This window comes from Trachinotus anak, unplaced genomic scaffold, assembly GCF_046630095.1.
Source record: "Trachinotus anak isolate AG129_WGS33_773 ecotype Australia unplaced genomic scaffold, CSIRO_AGI_Tana_v1 ptg000016l, whole genome shotgun sequence".
Taxonomy (NCBI): Eukaryota; Metazoa; Chordata; class Actinopteri; order Carangiformes; family Carangidae; genus Trachinotus; species Trachinotus anak.
The window spans coordinates 1,084,750-1,107,088 of NW_027273867.1; the positions used below are offsets into that span (position 1 = coordinate 1,084,750).

General features: G+C 45.5%; 2 protein-coding genes across 3 annotated transcripts; both read left to right on the forward strand.

Annotated features, from left to right (window-relative positions):
* The first annotated feature begins 95 nt into the window (after positions 1–95).
* On the forward strand, positions 96–11,118 carry ppp1r10 (protein phosphatase 1, regulatory subunit 10). Of its 2 annotated transcripts, none has more exons than XM_071501154.1 (19): positions 96–133; positions 302–588; positions 3,650–3,758; positions 3,841–3,927; positions 5,934–6,069; positions 6,155–6,206; positions 6,857–6,946; positions 7,039–7,167; positions 7,246–7,351; positions 7,442–7,545; positions 7,630–7,757; positions 7,912–8,068; positions 8,148–8,291; positions 8,372–8,618; positions 8,723–8,798; positions 9,307–9,525; positions 9,612–9,735; positions 9,817–10,203; positions 10,290–11,118. In XM_071501154.1, the coding sequence occupies exons 3-19, from the start codon at positions 3,652–3,654 to the stop codon at positions 10,448–10,450; spliced, it is 2,454 nt and encodes an 817-aa protein (XP_071357255.1). In that variant the 5' UTR covers positions 96–133; positions 302–588; positions 3,650–3,651; the 3' UTR covers positions 10,451–11,118. The 2 variants fall into 2 exon arrangements, with proteins under 2 accessions (XP_071357255.1, XP_071357257.1); XM_071501156.1 differs by having other exon boundaries at positions 119–133; positions 302–379.
* A 6,514-nt stretch (positions 11,119–17,632) lies between these two features.
* Positions 17,633–19,955, forward strand: agr2 (anterior gradient 2). Its single transcript, XM_071500919.1, has 8 exons — positions 17,633–17,737; positions 18,253–18,374; positions 18,454–18,517; positions 18,598–18,650; positions 18,808–18,884; positions 19,016–19,079; positions 19,581–19,664; positions 19,741–19,955. Exons 2-8 carry the CDS (start codon positions 18,266–18,268, stop codon positions 19,788–19,790), a joined length of 501 nt encoding a protein of 166 aa, XP_071357020.1. The 5' UTR covers positions 17,633–17,737; positions 18,253–18,265; the 3' UTR covers positions 19,791–19,955.
* Positions 19,956–22,339: the final 2,384 nt, after the last annotated feature.

Here is a 22,339-nt window from a genome sequence, read left to right on the forward strand (position 1 = left end):
GGCACTGAAGGTCGGTTATCCGCCATTTTGTTTCAACGATAAGCGAGAATAACGCTGTCCGTGACGTAAAAAACGTCACGCAGTATAAAAATGAAGTCCCTCCTCCGCAACTCATTCCTGGATTTGGTCAGAGGTAAGTGAAGTCAGAAAGACAACAAGCCTTAATTTCAACATTTTGACCGTGTATAATGCGACATTCCAACTAAATGTAATGAGAAAAAACTAAAGATTTCGATATAGACGAAAGACGACGAAATTTGTCAATCGAAATTTAAATTTTGTTCTTTTGTGTGTTTTTCAGGTATGAATTCGCTTTGCCGAAGACTGAACCGTCGAGGACTTTGAACAACTCTACTCAAAATCATATTTTTTTCTTCAAGTAATGGACATTTGATTTCTATTTTTGCCTCCAGTTTGTTCCTGAAGGAAAGGCTAGCTTTTAGCTACCACAGCCCCACCCATAAGAAGTCTTTCAGTTGATATTAAACCATGAAGGTTGACGACATAAAATTTATGAAAAAAGAGATATAAGTGCATGAAAGGCACACAAAAATATACCCGAGACGCTGAGGATCTATAGTGTCAATAGTAAGTTGATTTTGAAGTTAAATTGAATCGAAATTAATCAAATGAAAATAGCCGTAGATAAAAGGCTAGCTAGCGGTAGCTGGCTAGCAGGCACCGCGAGTTAGCTTTGTTCTTGGCAAACAATTTGAAAATAGACAATGTGATAGTATGAGCTCACACAGGAAAGTGGACGGAGCTACAAAGCTCCGTTTCTTTGTGTGTGAGACTGGGCGAATTGTACCAATAAAACAAAATATAGCCAGTAAATTCGCAAAAATAACCATAAGCAATCTACTCATAAAGATTGCCGTGGGCATGGAAAGATTATGAAATCGGACTTTTTGCCTGCTAGATCTGCTTTGTAGGGGCTGCTCCACGGAACAAACACCCACCGCAATCTACACATAAAGATTGCATTAGTTTGAGGATTGTGGACATATTTTATGAAGCACTGTGTGTGTGTTGAAATGTTGATAATTATAGCACAGGGACTTCCCGAAAGCCCGCACCATGTACTCGGCAATCTGTGGATAAAGATTGCAGGATGACTCAAGCGAAGTGGTCTTTCGAAGCACAAACAGTCGGGATTGTCAAAAATGGTGGACTAGTTTGCTTTTCGTCCTCGGACAACTCCGGGGGCTAACAATGTTCTCGAAGCAGCATTTTGGACTTTTTACTTCACTAAACGTAAATGCAGAACAAGTTCAGGCTGGTGTCAGTCCAGCGCATTGTCTGACCGCCATACGCGACGATTCGATAGATATCCGGTGCTGGTCGCCTTGTTTTTCTATCAGTCTCTACGGTCTCTGCTATGAAAGCCATTGTTGTTGGTGCAGAGTTTGGTTTGCCGTCGTCGAAGTGGTTAACGGAGGGAGGGCTCTGATTAGCAGTCAGCCTCCAGCGCCCTCCCTTTTGTCGGGCAGCTCAGCCGCAGGAGCAGGCCTGTACTCAGCTATGACAGATGTCAGGTTAAACTCCAGCCTTTTATAGGCTGCGTGCGCTGCTCTTATATAACCGAGGGCGTTTAACAGTGTTATTGGATTCAATCTGTGTCTCCTTGATGAATATACCTTGGTGCTGTATTTGTAGTCAAGTCTGTTGTTGCGCAACCTTTATAAAAAATAAGTATATATTCAGTAGGAGGCCTGGTTATTGAGGACAGTCAGGTTGTCTGAGATGTAATGTATAACACCACAGAGTGAAAACAAGTAATCTTCTTTCCCCCACTGAACCAGGAACCAGGGCATGTTTAACACTGACTTTGTGTATATGTGTAACAATTGTGACATTTGCAGGAGTTGTTATTTGCAGTGTTACGGAGGTCTGAGACTATATAAAACTTCTACTACAACAGTTACGCGGGTAAGACTGAACTGATTCCTCACATCATGACATTTCCAGTGGATTGATTTCCACCAGAACTGACGGCTCTGTACATGAGATGATGAATTAGCACAAAGACTGTTTCAGTATAACATTCATAAACATGGAGAAAGAGTGCATGCTTACAAGTCCAAACAAATAGTTATATAATGAATAATGTGAAGGTTATTGATAAGACCTTGATCATTTCATGAATCATAACAGTGAAGACAGTCATGAGGCCAGCTGACTAAGTGTGTTTGTTTGGATCACATTAGATTATATGACCAAGTGACAGGTCAGGCCACTGTTATGTGATGTTGCTCAACAGTTGTATTAGTTTGTAGTGTGTTTTTGTGTTGTGTAAGCACACAGACAGAGCAGTGCCAGTGTGTAAACAGCCTGTAGGTGGCAGTAAGTGGCTGACAGTACCTGTGACAGTGATGTCATTAACATACTGGTCCCTCAGTCAGAGAGACACATGTTCAGATACAGTGTTTAACAAACTAACTACAGTTTTCAAGCATTTCATACTTCATACAGTTTCCAACCAAGGGTTAATGTGCTGATGTGTATAATCTGAATTTCTACCATTCATCCTCTCACCAGGGGCCATGTTTGTGAAAATAGATCTTTACAAGACATTATTGATTGTTTTGTTTCCATCCATTGTTGAGTAACTGTGAATGATGGTGACAGACATGGTATTAAAAAGTTGATCAGTAATTATCAGGAATATGTTAAAATAATTTCTCTTTGGCTACTCCAGTGAAAAACCGTTGACCTTGTTTTGTCTTTGATCCATAGATATAACATGTAAAATGAACCAGTGATAGATATTGAATATATACTAATTGTAAAGGTCAATACCCAGTTATACTTTTGTTTTGATATGATGAGGGAAGAAGTTAAATAAAGTAAAGACTTTGGTGAATAAAGGAAGTGGATTACAGTCAATGTGAAACCTTTTGTGCATCAGTTTTATAAATGTGCCACTTCATTGTTTGCTTTGCTGCTGCCTCTTTAATCACAAACTGCTGCCTCACACACAAGAATGAACATAACCTCAGACTGTAAGAGAGACAGGCTCCTGGCTCCTCCCTGATCAGCTGGTGTCAGGGCGGCCCCAGTAAACTGCCCACAAACACCTCAGCTCTGAGGCAGCACCGGAGCTGTGCAGCCCTGTGTGTGTGACTGCTGCCTGTCCTCAGAGCTGAGAGAGCCTCAGTGTGAGGGGGTCTCCCTCCCGGCTTTGTATCAAATAACAGTGGGCAGTGGCTCAGCTGGGTCCACTGCTGGACCTCCACTTTGTAACCAGGGGTGTTAAGCAGCTTGAGGAATGTGCTGCTGCTCAGACCCTCAGTGGATCTGATGAGACCTCTGGGGCTGGCTTTGGTGTGGATGTTCTGGTTCTGGTGTTGTGTGTCTGTGGGACCTCATGTTGATGGACTGACAGATTGAGTCACTATGGGATCTGGATGGAACTTGGTGGTGAGCTCAGTCAGACTCATGTGGTTTGATGTGGATCTGCTTTTGAACCTTGATGGTGTTGGTTTTGGAGCGGTGGAGGTCTGAAGGTGGAGCCCCCTTTCATATATGGCAGGCAAACAGTCGTCAACAAACAGCCCTGTGATGAATTTGATCAAACTCAGGAAGTTACCTGTACGTGACACTATACGTGTGGCTGGTGTGTGCTGATGGTCTGACGTGTGTGTTTCAGGTATGGCGGGTGGACCCGTGGACCCCAGAGAGATTTTGAAGGGTGTGGAGGCTCTGCTGGGGAAGGATGGAGAGCTGCGTAGCCTGGAGGGAGTCCCCAAGGTGTTCAGGTGAGGAAGTGTTAACCCTTTAAGTAGAGCCAGCTGAGCCAGCTGGAGGACCTCCTAACACCTGTGTTCTGTGTCACTGCAGCCTGATGAAAGCCTCTACCAAGATGGTCAGCAGGTGTATGTACCTGAACATCCTGCTGCAGACTAAGTCCCATGATGTTCTGAACCGGTAAGTCTGCGCTGAGCTCTGTGTCCTGTCATCAAGCAGGTCCTGGTCCTCATTAGTGTCAATACCAAGAGAACTAAATCCACTTCACTCCAGATCACAAAACACCTTAAGTTTCCTACTTAAATATGACACTTAAAGTTTAATTTCTCCTTAGTTGAGGTGTTGGTTAAAGATGTTGCCCAGAATCTCTTAAAGGTTTCCTTAGTTAAGGAAAAAGTTGAATAATTTACAACTGTGAAAGACATGAAAGCCATGAAACACCTTGACTACACCTGACTGGAGAGATCATGTGATCAAACTGCAGAGTATCAGTGAGCTGAGGAAAGAGGAGAGATCCAAATCCTAGACCTGATGTAGAACCAGGTCCTCGTGGTTCAGGTCTCTCCTGGTCTGAAACACTCTTCTTCATTTATCACCATGATCTCATCATGTTGAACCTTTAGTTTTTACCTTAGTTTGGTCTCTAAGGTTCAACTGACTTAATGTGATTCCTTAAGTTTAAGACTAAGATAAGAGAAAGCCTTAAATACGTAAGTGAACATATAACGAAACCATAAGGAGAAGACTTAAGGGTGATTTGTGTAGCAGTTTTTGTTTTAAGGAAACCTTAAGTCAGACGTTAAGGAAAAGCTTGCGGTGTTTAGTGCAGCTGGTCCTGCTCAGTCCTGTTCTATAACCGGGTTACAGGTCGGAGCCAGTTATCATTTGAACCCGCTGACACAGTGAAGGTCATTCATCTATAAAATAATAAGGTGGTTGTTGTGAGCGGATGACAAGCTGGTGAACTCCAGTCAGGATGAGACACTGCTGCTCACACATCACAGAAACGATCCCAAAGAAGCTCAATGACTTAAATTAAAATACCTAAAGAAACTGTTACAGAGGAAGCTATGAAAAATCATATCGGCGTCTTAGTTAATCCAGTTATGCGACGAATATATCGATTAAAAACAATTACATTCCTGAAAAAAGTGTAAGAAGTGACAAATAAAAACCCCACAAAATCAATGAACCTTGATGTGTGTAGAAGAAAACTCGCCTTTGTGTCGTTTATTCACTGTTCACACTAACTTGTTCTCGTCCTGACGACGCTAGCAGTAACCTAGCAACCATGCTCGTTCTCGAGACACAGCGGGACCGCGGATAGAGTGCACGTACACAGTGGTGACGTCACTCAGAGAAATAAGACTTTTCTGGGCTTTTTCTGATCTTTGAAAAACTTTTACACAGATGAAAACCCCATGGCTTAAAAATATACATTAGAAAGATTGATATTTGGCTGTGTGCACAGCTGGAGGTGTCCTGTTAAAAGTTTTACAGGCCTCTCTTTTACTATCGCGGTCTATGGGAAAAATGCTTTTTGTGCCGCAGGGGGATTTTTCACTGCAATACCACAAGTGGCCACTGGAAACAACTGGCTGCAAGGCTGAGCGGTGTCCAGGTTTTAGAATACATCCATGGTCGTCCCTTGTTTATCACTCATGCTAATATCAGCTAGGCAGCTACGGCCGAATATCCAGTCGCATCGGTTTATCGTTCACAACCCTAACCTGAGTCAGTACCAGGTCCACTGATGTCTGTCCACAGTTTCCCATGATGCTCTGTTTCACTCAAAGGTCACCAGGTCGAAACAAATTGACACTGTCACTGCTGTAATTGTTTCCATTTATATAATATGTGACCAACACAAACCCGGTTCTAGTTCTGGTCTGAAGCAGAAGACGCTACACTACATCTGTTTCAAAAGGGCTCACAGAGTTTCAGCTGGTCTTGTTGGCCCCTGATGTAAACAGTTCTTCGTTCTAGACCAGCAAAGTCTTGGTCCCACTCTCGAACCGTTGGAACACCTGAGCTTTAGATACACTTGAGTGACAGTGAGCACAGACACTAATGAGACCTGGCCCTCAGTTCATGTAGTCTAACCCCAGGGGCTGTCACTGTTAACGAAGAGCAGTACACAGACACTCTAATGAGACAACCTTTATTAACCTGTGTTCCTTCGTTAGGTTCATCAGAGTTGGGGGCTACAGGCTGCTCAACTCCTGGCTCACCTACTCCAAGACCACCAACAACACCCCCCTGCTGCAGCTCATCCTGCTCACACTGCAAAAACTGCCTCTCAAAGTGGACCACCTGAAACAGGTACTGCCCACCCCTCACCCCCCAACAGGAAACAGCTGCAGGATGACAAACAGCTGCAGACACTCAACCTGCCTTTTTCTTTCAGAACAACACAGCGAAGCTGGTGAAGCAGCTGAGCAAGAGCGCAGAGACCGAGGGTGAGCTCACCTCTCAGCTCTGTCACAGAGAGACACACACACTCACTCACACAGAGACACAGACACACACACACACACACACACACACACACACACAGACTTGTACTTTGTGGGGACACTCATTGACATAATGCATTCCCTAGCCCCTTACCCTAAACTTAACCATCACAACTGAGTGCCTAACCCTAACCTTAACCTAAACCTAATTCTAACCATAACTCTAAAACCAAGTCTTAACCCTCAAAATGTGATTCTAAGGTGTCTCAAAAAGTGAGGACCGGCCAAAATGTCCTCACTTTCCCAAAATGTCCTCACTCTGTGTAAAATACTTTTTTTGGTCCTTACTATGTAGCAAGTACAAGTACACACACACACACACACACACACACTCACTCACTCACTCACTCACTCACTCACTCACTCACTCACACACTCACACAGAGACACACACACACAGACACACACACACTCTCACTCACACAGAGACACAGACACACACACACACACACACACACACAGACTTGTACTTTGTGGGGACACTCATTGACATAATGCATTCCCTAGCCCCTTACCCTAAACTTAACCATCACAACTGCGTGCCTAACCCTAACCTTAACCTAAACCTAATCTCTCGTGTCTTTTCTCCTCAGAGCTGAGGAAGTTGGCATCTGTGCTGGTCGATGGCTGGATGGCGACCATCCGCTCCCAGAGTGTGTCGAGCAGCAGCAACTCTCCTGCTGGTACACACATCGTTTTGCTTTGTGTCTGTCTGTGTGTGTTTGTGTGTGTCTATGTGTTCTAAAGGCACTGAAACACTTGTGTTCATCTGCAGAGAAGAAGAAGAAGAGGGAGGAGAGCAAGCTGCCGCTGCGGGACGTGAAGGAGAAGAGCACAGAGGAGGAGAAGAAGAAGGAGAAGCCTAAAGCTCATGCTCCTAGCCATGCCAAGATCCGCTCCATAGGTGAGTCACGTGACGAGCTCAGGTGTGTCTTAGTCTGACACTGACACTTCACTGAAGCTCTGTATGTAATATCTGTAGGACTGGAGATGGACACCCCCAACCCCACCCCTGCCAAGAAGACCCCCACAGCCCCACAGCTGGGTGACAAGTACAACATCAAGCCGCCAGTCCTGAAGAGACCCAGGTACTGAACCCGTCAGTGTGTGCTGATGCAGCCATTCTCTGCCCCCCCCTCAGGTGGCTGATATTTGTTTCTACATTTTGGTCTCTGCAGCTCTGGACCGTCAGACGCTCCACCCCTGGAGAAGAAGTACAAACCTCTGAACACACCCTCCAACTCTGCCAAAGAGATCAAAGTGAAGATCATCCCAGCCCAGCGTGAGTCCAGCATCTCTGCAGAGCTGAGCTCAACAGGTGAGAGGTCCATCAGCCCCGTGCTCACCTGTGTCTCTCTGTCTGCAGCCATGGAGTGCACCGGCTTCCTTGACGCTCTGAACTCCGCTCCTGTCCCCGGGATCAAGATCAAGAAGAAGAAGCCCAGTACTGGTGCTCCAGCAAATACCAAGGCTGTGTCCCCCACATCCAACAAGGTACTGACTGATGTTCAGTGTGTCTCTAGTCTCTGTCCGTCCCCAGAGGAAATCAGCTGAGTCTAACTTCTCCTCCAGAGCCAGGACCTACCATCATCTACTCATCCAATCCAGATTAAAACCAGTCCTCTCCCTCTCACTCTTCTGTCCTCAGGCGAGTCCATTTGACAGCAAACCCTCTGCGTACTCTTCTTCTGCTAAACCGTCGTCTCCAGAAACTGCTGCTTCCTCCACTCCCACTGATGAAAACCAGGAGCCGGAGCAGCCTGGGACCCCCGTTCCCTCTGAGGATCCCGAGGCCCCTGACAGCGGTAGGTGCAGGTCTCGATGATGAGGGAGGCCTTGTGTTGGGTGGAGACAAGCGAGTTCTCAGTGTGTGTTCTCGTGCAGGTGAAAAACCCAATGCTCTGGCAGAGCCGCGAGGAGAAGAAGAGAGCCTGACCAAGAAGGGCAAGAAGAAGAAGACGGTTCACTGGGCCGAGGAGGAGCATCTCAAACACTACTTCTACTTCGACCTGGACGAGACAGAGAGAGGTGAGGCCTGTGAGCTCTCAGCCCCTCTGAGCATGTCAGAGGGTTGCTGGGTTAATGACATCATCACTCTTTCTTCATAGTAAACGTCAACAAGATCAAGGACTTTGGTGAGGCTGCCAAGCGTGAACTGATGATGGACAGGCAGACCTTTGAGATGGCCCGTCGGCTCTCCCACGACACCATGGAGGAGAGGGTCCCCTGGACCCCCCCGAGGCCCCTGACCCTGGCCGGCAGCCTGGTCACACCCGGGGCCAACAGCACAGAAAAGCTCACCCAGAGGGATCGTGAGATGGGAATACTGCAGGAGATCTTCCTCAGCAAAGAGAGGTGGGATGTCAGACACCTTCTGCATGACCTGTTTATGACTTCACCCCCTGACGTCATGATGACAGCTGCTCTGTGTCTTAACAATCTCCTCCTTTTATCACTAGTGTGCCTGACAGTCCACATGAACCAGACCCAGAGCCTTATGAACCCATGCCCCCCCGTCTCATCCCTCTGGACGAGGTTAGCACACACACACACACACACACACAGACACATACACTTTCCTAGAAATTTGTCTGATGTTTTGTCTAAAAAGAAAAAAATAATCTAACACTGTCTTAATTAAATATTCCAGCTAATAATGAGCTAATCTGAACCAGTCATAAACTATATCACTGTTTAACATAATATAACCATCAGAGGAACAAGATTGTTTTCCATATTTTAGGAGTAAGAACACAGTGTCTCAATTTAAGAATCCTATGAAACGACAAGACTTCAGGTTTTTCTGTTTTGTGGCTGCAACTTTTTGCTAATTTTAAGAATTCCAGTCAAACAAAATTGACTTTACCCCAGTGGCAGATTTTGTTCCTCAATACAAGACATTTTGATTAAATTAAAGAATGTTTGGCTTCTTTTTAGTAGGGCTATTTTTGCAGTGCGCATACATGCACGCACGCACGCACACACACATACTCACACACACAAATTATGAAATACAGTGTGTGATCTCACCTGCTGCTGCCAGGACTCCTCGATGCTGGATGATGGTTACGTGGAGCCCATGGACACCACGTCCCAGCAGGGCAGCGCCATGGCCCAGAGCGAGAGCTCCAAGCTGCCGCCAGTCCTCGCCAATCTCATGGTCAACCTGAGCAACAGCTCCCGCAGCCCACAGGCCACCAACACCATCAGCAACCCCACGACCCCCTCCGTCAATGTCCAGGAGCTGCTGTCATCCATCATGGTACAGTCACATGACCAGAGGGAGGGGTTTGTCTGATTTGGTTTTCTTCCAGGTGAGATGTGTAATAACAGCTTGTCTGTCACCAGGGGGCTTCTGGGAACCAGTCCACTGAGGACCTGATCAAGCAGCCGGACTTCTCAGACAAGATCAAACAGCTGCTGGGCTCCCTGCAGCAGACCCAGAACCAGAACCAGGGAGGACCTCCACCAGGTAAATGATGATGTCCTTGACGTCCACCTGTCCAGATCCTGGTCCTCCCCCCTGTTTTAACCTGTCCCTGTCTGTGTCCAGTCAACCAGGGTCTGCTGGGCCACGGTCCAGGCATGAACAACATGAACAGCATGAACAACATGAACAACATGAACATGCACATGCAGATGCCCATGAACGGAGGCTACCCCCCCAACAACCCACCTGGCGGTCCCCGCTTCAACCATCCCCCACCCCCTCACAACCATGGACCACCTTTCAACGCTGGGGGAGGCCCACGCATGATGGGACCGCCGCCGGGCCAGGGCCGGGGAGACAACGGCAGCTACTGGGGAGATGACTCCATGAGAGGAGGGCCCCACAGAGGGGGTCACTTCCACCGAGGAGGCCGGGGCCGAGGAGGAGGGGAGCCAGGCTTCAGGGGCCGAGGACGAGGGGGCCCCAGAGGAGGACACAACAACATGAACGGTATGTGGGAGGGGTGTGTTGGTCCTCAGAAGAACCTGTATGTGTGTGTGTCGTGGTTGTGACTCTGTCGTGTCTCCTCCTGTCAGACATGTCCAAGAGGCCTGTGTGTCGACATTTCATGATGAAGGGAAGCTGCAGGTACGAGAGCAACTGTGCTTTTTATCACCCCGGGGTGAATGGACCCCCACTGCCCCCCAACCACCCCGCTAACAACCAGCACAACCAGCACCCGCAGCATGGACACTAGACGCCGCCGCCGCCACTGCTAACACGGGAACAAGTCTGACCTGCTGACCTCCAGAAGAGCATCCTGTGAGCAAAGCACTGGTCAGGTGACTGACTCACCTGAGGGAGCAGCACTGGAGACTGATGTGTTTTTATTGTCATCATTTTAATCGTGAGACTGAAACAGACCCACACCTCACCTGTTGATGACATCACTGCTCAGTCAGACTCTCCTCTGATTGGATGATGTCAGCTGTGACTCAGTGGGACAAGGTGTTTGAATCTCCAAACTTTATTCCTCCCTCCCTGAGAATGAAGCAGTGTGTGTGTGTGTGTGTGTGTGTGTGTGTGTGTGTGTGTGTGTGCGCGCGCGCGTGCGTGTGTGTGAGTGTGTTGTGTGTCAGCTTGACATGTGTGTGGCACAACAATCATAAGTCAGAGGTGTGGTGGCCTGCCTGTGCCTCCTGGGCTCCACCGGGGGGGGGGGGGGGGGGGGGGGGGTTAGTCAGGTGGTTGATGAACTGTGGTCCCTCATACTGAACGTTTTCTGTGAAAACTATGACCTGTGTCTCTTGTGGGACTGTAAGAATGTCATGTTTTGTGTTGTCGTCTCCACCCTCATGATTTTTGATCATATTTTCAGTTGAATCTTTTGTACACAGTGTATTAAATAAATGACCAAACACAAAATGTCTTTGTGAACGTGGCTGAAACAACAAGCAGTTCAGGTTCAGTGGAAACTAATTCATGGATTATTTACAGAACACAGAGCAAACATTGAAGGGATTTCAATCTTCCTACTGTCCCTGAAATATCCACGTCAGACCCCAGGTGATTTGAGAGCAGAGTGACATCATCAATGAGTGACCTCCACCAAACTGACCCAGAACAACAATATCAACAGTGCAGGGTCAGGACACTGGTTCCAGTTCAGAGGCCCCCAGGGGCTCACATGATAATTGTCCTCTACTTTAATGTGTTGATCCCCTCAGAGTCCACAGTGAGAAGGTCGGAGAACAGCTGTGTGTTGTTTTGTGTCACTGGTCAGAAACACCCGAGGTTTTTCAGTGTGTCTGTTTGAGGCACAGTGTGTAACTTTTGCCTCTAGGGGTCTCTCAATCAAAACAAGAACAAAAGACACCGTTTGATGATGTCATAAAGTAGCATGGGATCATGGGAGTTGTCTTCACCACCATTGCCGCCATCTTCGCCAGGTTTGGATTCTTCAGAGATCAGCTGATACAGCTGTTTCCCATTTAAAGTCAACAGGTTGACTTCACATGAGTACACTTGACGTGATGGTCAACGTGAGCTGCCGGTATCTTCAGGGGCGGAGTCTTAAACGGCTGCAGATCGATGAGTCTAAGTCATCTCCTTTCCTAACCACTTCTCCTTTCCTCAATGGAAAACGTCATTAGGTCAAGGAAAGCAATGAAGGAGAGGTCATAAGGACTTAGGAAAAGACGAGAGAGTCTGACTGAACTTTCGCTGGGCTTATTTTTTTAAACCAACTTTATTTATAACACATGGACGATAAATCCTTTAACCACAGAAACAAATAGGATGAAATGTTGAAATAAGAAACATGAAAGAAAAACACAAGCAAAGAAACTGATCCATTAAAATCACCATCAAAATAATGAACTGATCAGAGGTCAGAATAAATGGAATTCAGACATAAGTTTATAGAGTTTCCCGACATGGACATTTTTATACATTAGTTAAGTAGAGAAAATTATAAATTTTAGTGTTTTACACAATGGGAGGGGATTTAGTGAAATGACATTTCTGTGTATAGTATTTTATTTTGATGACAAAGAGAATAAATCTATATACATGGATCTGGAGCTCAGACCACATCAGTTCATCATCAGTTCTGGATCAGGTCACAAACATTCAACAGCTGCTCTGTTGTTTCTATATTTATGTGGGTCTGTCAGGTTTAAACTATGATGGTGCCTCACTTTAAATGTTGCTGCAGCAGCAAGGATAAATATATATTGTTAACATAAATGCTCGCAGCATGTGAAACCATACAAAACAGTTATCTGCTGGAAATGAAAACTACAGTGCTGGCATCCATGTGTAAAACATGAGCTGTCAGAAGGAGGCCGTCCAATATAAATAAATTATATTAGTTCTCATGTCTGAAATCTTTGACCAGTCATAGTAAAGATTTTAATAATTTGAGTGAATTTGTCTGTTTTTCAGGCTAGTGGTTAGCTGACACACACACACACACTGTTTTACTGTGATCCTCTACAGAGAGGAGAGACAGAGACATCACAGAGGCAGAAGTGAAGGATTCAGCAGAGTCTTTAATGAAACTGATGTCAGGTGAGGAACAGGTGTGTTGGGTGAGAGACTATGGAGTCAGTTAACATGTGTGCTAGTATTTCTCAGCTTTATCTGAGCTGCAGCATTGTGCTTCATTTTGAACCAGGTAGTTGCATCCTATTCGAGTAGTGTGTGTGTCAGATCCGTGTTATCAGGGCAGGGCTGAGTGCAGCTGGTGAATGAGGAGTGTTAGTAGGAGCGGCCTTTAACCGTGCCCTTTAGTTCAAATATTGACCATGGTGCTGTGACAACACAGACACAGAGAGGGAGACATGGAGTGAAGAGCGGGGGTGAAGGACACCTCAGCACTAACCTGCCCCCATATCCTGGTTACAGCATTATGATGTCATGACAGGAGAACAACGAGCGAGAGAAGGAATAAAATTATATCGGACTGAGATTAAAGGCGATGAACAACAACACGTTTCAGATCTACGGCCCTGTTTCCAAAAAAGTTGGGACACTGTGTAAAATGTAAATAAAAACAGAATCCAATGATGTGCAAATCATGTGAACACATATTTAATTGAAGAATAGAATAGAATAAAGACAACATATCAAATGTTGAAACTGAGAAATGTTATTGTTTTATGAAAAATATGAAAAAATAATGTTCCTCAATGTAAAATTGCAAAGAATTTGTGAATTTCAGCCTCTACAGTTTATAACATCATTAAAAGATTCATAGAATCTGGAGAAATCTATGTAGACAAAGGGACAAGGCTGAAAACCAGGACTGGATGGTCGTGATCTTCAGGTCCTCAGCAGCACTGCATTAAAAACAGATACAATTCTACAGTGGAAATCACTGCATGGGCTCAGGAACACTTCTGAAAACCATTGTCTGTGAACACAGTTTGTTGCTTCATCCACATGCAGGTTGAAACTCTACCATGCAAAGAAGAAACTATATCTAAACATGATCCAGGAACATCTCCGACTTCTCTGGGCCTGAGCTCATTTAAGATGGTCTGAGGTGACATGGAAAACTGTCCTGTGGTCTGACCAATCAAATATTCCGATTCTTCTTGGAAATCATGAACGCTGCATCCTCCAGGCTACAAAGGAGACGAACCATCCAGCACACAGTTCAAAAGCCAGCATTGGTGATAGTGTGGGGGGGCATTAGTGCCCATGGCTTGGGTAGCTTGCACATCTGGGAAGGCTCCATTAATGCTGAACAGTATATACAGGTTTTAGAGCAACATATGCTGCCATCCAGACACTGTCTTTTTCAGAGAAGGCCTTGCATATTTCAGCAAGACAACACCAAACCACATTCTGAGAGTATTACAGCAGCATGCCTCTGTAGTAGAAGAGTCCGGACACTAAACTGACCTGTCTGCAGACCAGACCTGTCACCCACTGAAAACATCTGGAGCATCATGAAACTAAAAATACAACAAAGGAGACCCTGAAGTGTTCAGCAGTTGAAATCCTATATCAGGCAAGAATGGAACATTTCACTTTCAAAACTCCAGCAGCTGATCTCCTCAGCTCCCAAACGTTTACAGAGTGATGTTAAAAGAAGAGGTGATGGGAGCGCCTCGGTGTCTCACCTGGTGGAGCGTGTACCATTGGAACTTGGTTCTGGCTGCAGCGGCCCAGGGTTCAGGTCCGACCCGCGGCCCTTTGCTACGTGTCATCCCCTCTCTCACCCTGACTTTCCTGTCACTCTCTCACTGTACCTATCTAATAAAGGCATTAAAAGGCCAAAAAATAACTTTAAAAAAAAGGTGGTGATGACCACAGTGGTAAACATGACCCTATCCCAACTTTTTTGAAACGTGTTGCTGCATCATGTTCAAATTGAATATGATTTGAAATATTTTTCATAAAACAATAAAACTTCTCAGTTTCAACATTTGATATGTTGTCTTTGTTCTATTTTCAGTTAAATATGTGTTTACATGACTTACACAGTGTCCCAACTTTTCCGGAAACAGGGTTGTACACAGATGTATAAAATCATAAGGTTACATGACGACAGGAAACAGGAGACACAAACACCACTAACACAAAGTACTCTTACTGGATTTGTTCTAGTATCCTTTAGCCACATCTCACAGTCTTTATCAGTGGATGGAGTCGTAATGGCAATGGTTCAGTTTGTCACCTGTCAGGGAGGTGATAATGTCCGCCCACTGGCTGCAGCCTGATGACCTCTGACCTCTTCACAGAGAATGTTGGTGTTAATTCGTACATGTACAAATCAAAGATGACTCTTTCAAGCTGTTTATGAAAACACCAGGTCTGTATTAACATGTAAATCAAACTACAGATCAAAGACTAGAAATAACCTTGTTATATTCAGTGGTTTACCCGATGCAGTTCACCTCCTCCACTGCAGTTCACCTGTAAAATCAGCTCCACCTTCACCTGCTGCGACAATAACATGCCGTTCATCCACTGATGGTGCGTCTGCTGCTGGTTTTCACTCTTCAGAGTCATCATCCTCACAGCTCGTCATCATGTCTCACAGCACTGACTCACGTGTGCAAAAGCCACCAAAACAATTAAAACCTTGTTCATGTGTGTTGAGAAGTGAAGTCAATGGTGTCACCAGTGAATAAAACCCTCTGACAGAGATGTGACACTCACACATCAGTGATCTGATGTTTTCATAAAAACCTGACTGACTGCTGAAACTGAGGATTCTGCTGCAGAAACTGTAGAGTCTGAAACATTTGGATACAATGTGAACGAGAGGCTGGACTGAGGTCAGCTGATCAGGACTCAGTTCACGTCCATGATCCAAACCTTCAGAATGAGTCCAGGTGTGAACAGGTGTATCTGATGGCTCCTGCAGTAGCTCTGTAAAATATGTTTTACTGCATTATAATACACAAACTTGTAGGTCTTACTGTAGCCACCCATTTACTGCACTGCATTGTGGGAATGGATGGTATCATACAGTACTACTACAATACTCCTTTCTGTAAGTCGCTTTGGATAGAAGCGTCTGCTAAATGACTAAATGATTAAATGAATACAATACAGCAAAGCACATGTGTACAGCACACACACACACACACACACACACACACACACACACACACACACACTGTTTTACTGTGATCCTCTACAGAGAGGAGAGACAGACATCATGGAGGATCCTTGTTCAAAGAGGATAAGGAAGTGGCTTCTGTAAATGTTTTTTACATGTGTGGTGTTTGTACAAATTTCCATATGGTAAACATTGTGATACACACTGTAGTAAACACTGTGGAACATTGTACAGTAACATTTAGGAAAAGTAAAAATATTGTGTTTCAAGGTTACACTGTTTTAGTGTGAACATTTGTATAACACTGTGTGGAGATGTGAACACACAACAGACACAGTAAATCCAGAATTTCCTATAATGAAAACAGTGTTTGGCCTTTGATGTAAATACTTGAGATGATTATGTGATTATGATTATGCGTGTTTTTGTAGATTGACGTCTGTGGCTTCACACATATTTATAGGTTTAAAGTGATTTGACTGAACACATGAATTCACTGTGTCACACTGAGTTCTGTGAGTCTGATGAAAGTACAAACTGTTCATGATCAGAGGAGAAATTCAACATCTTCAGCAGTGAGACACAATGAAACACTGGTTTGTGTGTGTGTGTCTTTGTGTGTGTGTGTGTGTGTGTGTATGTGGATGATGAAGAGAAATCATCACCTGTGTAACAGAAGTGAAACCTTGTCTAACGAATCAAACAAAAATGATTTTTTATTTGATCAGAAAATGTTTAACATTATTATGTTTTTCATTGAAAAACAGAAATGCTCATTTAACTTTACATGATCTACAACAGAGCCTAATTTATTTCATTTCTTTCCTCCTCTGTGTTCTTCTTTGTTAAAACTCTGCACGAATACAACAGGAGGCTTATTATTCAACCACGGAGAAGAAGCTGATGACAGCTTGAGGCAGCCGCACAGGTGAGTGGGGCTGTTTCAGGAGCTGCAGTGAAAGGACTGATTCAGTCCGTCAGGCCCAGACCAGGACTCAACAAAGCTGCATTGATGCAGCGGGGGCCCGACATAGGAGACTGTTGAGAGCCTCCGGAGAAAACCCCTCTCAGTCCGTTAACGTTCAGACATAAAACTGGACCACCCCACCCCCATGTGTCTGGATCCGCCTCCGGCTCAGTGCCGAACCTGGATCTCAAACATCTTCAGGACTGAATCAGTGTGTTGACTTTGTAGGAAAGGCGCCTGCACCTGTGAGCCAATCACAGACAGACCAATCACCGCGCAGCCTCTGGTGCAGCGCTGACCTGTCCTTGGATCAGAGCCAGGTATCACACCTGAATCCGTATTCACTCCTCCTCTCTGTCAGTTTCCAGTCTGCGCTCAGTGTTTCAGGATTTAAACTCAGTTCGATGTGAACGTGTGTGTTGCTTCAGGAGTGCAGAGAACTACATACAAAACTACCTTAGAAATGTTGATGATGTGTTTCTTATTAGCAAACGTGATGAACGTGAGAAAAACACCATGTAGTCTTCAGATAAATACCGTTGTAAACAGATGCCATACTTCAGCAACATTTCACTAAAATAAAACTATTTATGTATAATTAGTCCCTGTTGTTCCCGCACTCAAACATTTAGCTGAAGAAGATGAACAAAAGTTAAAAGTCATATCTATTAGAAAAGGCGCGGCTCACTCATGATGACGTCTCGGCCGTTTTCAAAACTGATTTCCGCCATAAAGTGAAATGTTGACACTCATGATCTCACACCAGGACATCTCTGTAGAAACACACTGAAACCTCAAATTACCGGTTTCTCCAAGGGAGTTTGGTTCGCAAACAAAATCGTTTAGAAGATTGAGCCACAGGCATTCCTGCACAGAGGAGGCGCGTGGGAGGGGGGAAGAGGGCGGGTCCGCGAGGGAGCAGGTGCTTAAATACTGGACAGGTGAGAGCTGAGGTACAGCACATACGGGAACACTCTCACCTGAGCAGACCCAAACAGGTAAGACACAGAGCCTGTCCTCACAGGCTGCCGTACTCTTCATCTTTGCCACAGGGGAGAGAGTAGTGAGGTGATTCAGTGTGAATCAGGCTGGAGAGGTGAACCTAGTGAAAGAGGGGGAGAAGGCAGGTGAAGCTATGTGAAAAGTAAAGACGTCACCTGTCAGCCTCTGCTGGTGTGGTTCATACTTCAGGTGTGTGTGGTGACAGATGTGTGACCAGGCATCGTGGTCACTGATGTGTTTATCTGACCTGGGACTCAAACCCCACCTGTGCTGTGGTTTTGTGAAACAACCTGTTAGTTCAGGGATGAATGCAGACTGGTGTCCTGAAGGGGTCGTGGTTCAGGTGTGTGGGTTCACTCAGACCGTGTCATACCTGTGTTGATGATGAAATCTGTTTCCTGTGGTGGGAACCACCAGAGGACACAAGTCTCCTCTGTTCCTGACTCATGTGAGCTCATCTCCACACTGAGGTCAAACAGTTTGTTTCCCCGCCTCTGTGTGCTCCTCACAGGAAGCCCGTGAAGATGATGAAAGCCCTGGTGTCCGTGCTCCTGGTCCTGGTGGCCGTGTCCTCCACCTTTGGAAAATACACCCCAAGGACCGGCAAGAGGATCCCCAAGACTCTGTCTCGAGGTCTGTGAGAATGATGGACACAGGTACGCTGTGATGAAACCATAGTATGTAACTGAGCTTTGTGTCCATGTCTGTCCAGGTTGGGGTGATCAGCTGATCTGGGCTCAGACCTACGAGGAGGGTCTCTACTGGTCCAGGTCGAGGTAGGAAACAGGTCTAACTCTGAATCTGAGCTTCACTGAAGCTGATAATCGGTTGTAAGTGAAGCTGATCTGTCTTCCAGGAACAAGCCCCTGATGGTCATCTTCCACCTGGAGGACTGCCCCCATAGCCAGGGTGAGTCTGGCTCATTTACTCACTCATGTAGACAATCAAGAGCCAAACCTGTTTGAGGAGCAAGTATTCATGTGTTTGCTCAGGTGTGACGTCACCGCACACATCCTGGTACAGTCCTGGACTGAGCTGAAGAACTAAAACCCTGTTTCTCCCACAGCACTCAAGAAGGTTTTCTCTGAGGACAACGAGATCCAGAAAACTCTTGATGAGGACTTCGTGGTCCTGAACCTGGTGGTAAGTTACAGGAGGTCTCAGAGCAGTTCATTTTAAAGCTCAGGAATCATTTCTCTCTGACATCAAGTCTTCAGACTAAAGGAAGTCACTTCAGCTGTTTGTCTCTCTGAGCTTCTCTTTCTCTCTCACAGTATGAGACCACAGACAAACACCTGTCTCCTGACGGACAGTACGTTCCCAGAATCATCTTTGTGGGTAAGAGCTGCCTCCTACTGTCATTGTGTGGTCTGTCACCTGGCAGACAGCTGACCAGGTGATCCTCAGTGTATGAGTGGTGTAGCTCACGGTCCTTTAGTTTTCAACCATAACACTTTGACCTTTGACATCAGATTGTTTCCTGTCATACCAGTGACTATTCACTGTGTCAACTGTTCTTCATGTTCCTCCAGTGCCAGTGTGCACCTGTAGAATGTAGTTGTGATAGTAGAAGTATTCAGATGCTTTAGAAATACTTCATTATAAAAGTCCTGCTTTGAAAAGACTCATCTTCTTATTGATACATTAATATCATCATCATCATCATCATCATCATCATCATCATCATGTTTAATATCTGAATCTGTAATGGAGCTGGTAACTGTTCACTCTTCACTGAACGACATTAGCAACATGAGCATGTCAGCATGTCCAGCGTTCATGTGTTTAATTAATGAGTTGGTCACATGGTGATCAGTAGCTCCTCCTCCCTCTCCACAGACCCCACAATGACAGTGAGGGCTGACATCACCGGTCGCTATGCCAACCGCATGTATGCCTACGAACCAAGTGACATCAAATACTGTAAGTGCTGCAGCTTCCACAGTGAGGTTTACACTGATCTGAGAACGTGAGTGTCAATGTTCTTCCTCTTCCTCAGTGATCAGCAACATGCAGAAGGCCAAGAAGCTCCTGAAGTCTGAGCTGTGAGATCTGATCCAGGGTCAGTGTCACCACCATCACGAGACCACGACAGTTTACATAAAGAAAACTAAGCACTGGAAAGTTTCCTGACTTCACCTGAATGTTTCCTCCTCCTCATTCTCACCTTTGTTGTTATTGCTGTTTGAAATAAATATGGAAGTTTTCACTCAGGGTGGAGCCTCTGCCTTCTTATTTTAACAGGAAATATATAGCTCACACATACAAACATGGTTCTCTGCTGTTCCACCATGACTGTATGAAGACACCAGAGGCTAGCTGTAACATTAAAGGAACATGTGTCCGTTTGAAAAAGGTTATGTAATCCCTCAGCTACACCTGCAGGGAATATTAGCCTCCTACGAGGCCACGTTGCTCGTTAGCTTAGCTAATGTATTAACTAAATGTTTGCTGATAATTATCTATTTTAACACAGTTTTTACACTGAATTTCCTGGTGTTGCTAAAAACAATGTGCTGGAGCCAATCCCAGCTGACACTGGGAGAAGGCGGGCTCACCTGGACAGGTCACCTGTCTATCACAGGGCTGACTCATAGAGACAAACAACCAGTCACACTCACCTACAGCTTCTGTGATGGAAGTTAACTGTTAAACAGCAAAATAAAACTTCTGGCCCAGAATACACCTGGGTCCTCAGTCCACATCTGGACTGTACAAAGTTGACTGACAGCTGGAAGTGTGCACGCCAGAACTGCTCAAGATGTGGAAGTAGCTTCCGACAGTCATGCTGTATTTGGGCCAGATTTGGGCCGTGGAACCTGACCAGAAGAAAACAAGCATGTAGCCTAAGTATGGGCTGGATTTAATTTGCTCTATGAGTGTTAACACTCTACGAGTGTTAATCATCATGATGAGATGTCTGGTAATATAAACTCTGGGAACCGTTCTCTGTCTTCATCCCGTGGGATGTGAATTAGCTTCACATCATTCAGCAGCAAGGGGTGGTGATGAGAATTCTTTTGAACTGATGAAGACATGATGACCAGTCCAGAGAAAGTGATGACCAGTGCAATGACAGCAAGTGAACCAGAACAGTGCCACACCAATTTCTGAAGATGTCTTGTCTGACAATTAGTATATATATTTAGATCTCACACAGCTGCAACATTTACCACACCTTACTCCAAATAAGGCTAAACTACAGTCTAAACATTAATGTCTGAAGATGCTACTGGACACAAGCTGACGGCGGGCTGCGGTCAGTCACTGTCTGGATCAGCTGGGGTTCATTCAGGTCTCATGTCTGCTTCACAGTAACATTTAATGGTGGTCGGGGGACTGGGGTGGTGGGGGGGGGGGGCACCTCTCACTGAAGACATTTGCGATAATATTTCTAGCAAGCAGTTTCCTGCAGGCACATCCTTCACACACACACAACAACATGAGCATTCATTCAGTGGTTTATGTTCACCTGATGGATCCAGTACAGTCCACCAGCTCCTGAGGGAAACATCTGTCTCCAGCTGCTGTCAGCTGTGAGGAGGACAGAGGGTTTATCTTTCTCTCATGTGAAGCGATGCGATACACTGATGGTGCAGCTGCAAAGTCACTTCCAAATTTCTGACTGTTACATAAACTGTGACTTTCAGGAGACTCCCTGTGGAGCACAAGGAGGCAACATGACAGTCAGAACCCAGGTTACAAACCTTTCCGCAGCACTTTGCTCAAATGCAGTGCATTCTGGGAAGCATGCCAAACAGCTCACAATAAGTTTGTTGTTCATCTTGTCACATGATCAGTTCAGTGAACAAACTGAGACCAGTTTATATGAACCTGTGTGTGTGTGTGTGTGTGAGTCTGCGTGTGTAAGTGTGAGTGTGTGTGTGTCTGTTTGACATCCTGGATGGGTGGGTTCCAACAAGCAGTGCTGAAAGCGTTTTCCTGTTGCCGGGTTACTGAATCTCAGCTGAAGTTGACTATGACTGGTCAGGATTCAGGATTTCAAACCGATTGAAGACACTTGCCAACGTGAGCTGAGGTGATGATGATGATGATGATGAGGTGAAGAGGAGGGAAACTAACATCTGTACCTGTAGGGTCAGATAGGATGAGGTGTTGTCTGGAGGGTGTAAAGTAACATGTAGTTTACACACACAGTGTGTTCAGACACAGTCATCTCTGTTCAACTGCAACTCATATGTCCGACAGTAAGTGAAGGCATCACGGTCCCCCTGAGCCATCAGTAGACACAGCCTCCACAGTAACTGCAGAGGCCATGTGACCACAAAGTCTTCAGATTGTGATCAATGTGTCTGTCTTAACAAGGAGGTAACTAACTGTTGATCAGTGATTCAGTGTTGTCACATCTGTCTGCAGTGAACATCTGGTTGGTCACATGACTCATACACTGACCCAAGGTGTCTGTTGAATGTGCAGCTCTGAGACATTCTGCCTCAGTCAGCGGTGTCAGTGTGTCATGTTGTTGTCTTCACACTGTGTCATTAGATCTGAGGCTCATCAAATCCTGACTGACAGGCCTAAGGTGGGTCGGGGTCCGGGGACCTGCACCTGAACCACCTCAGTATGAAATGTATTTA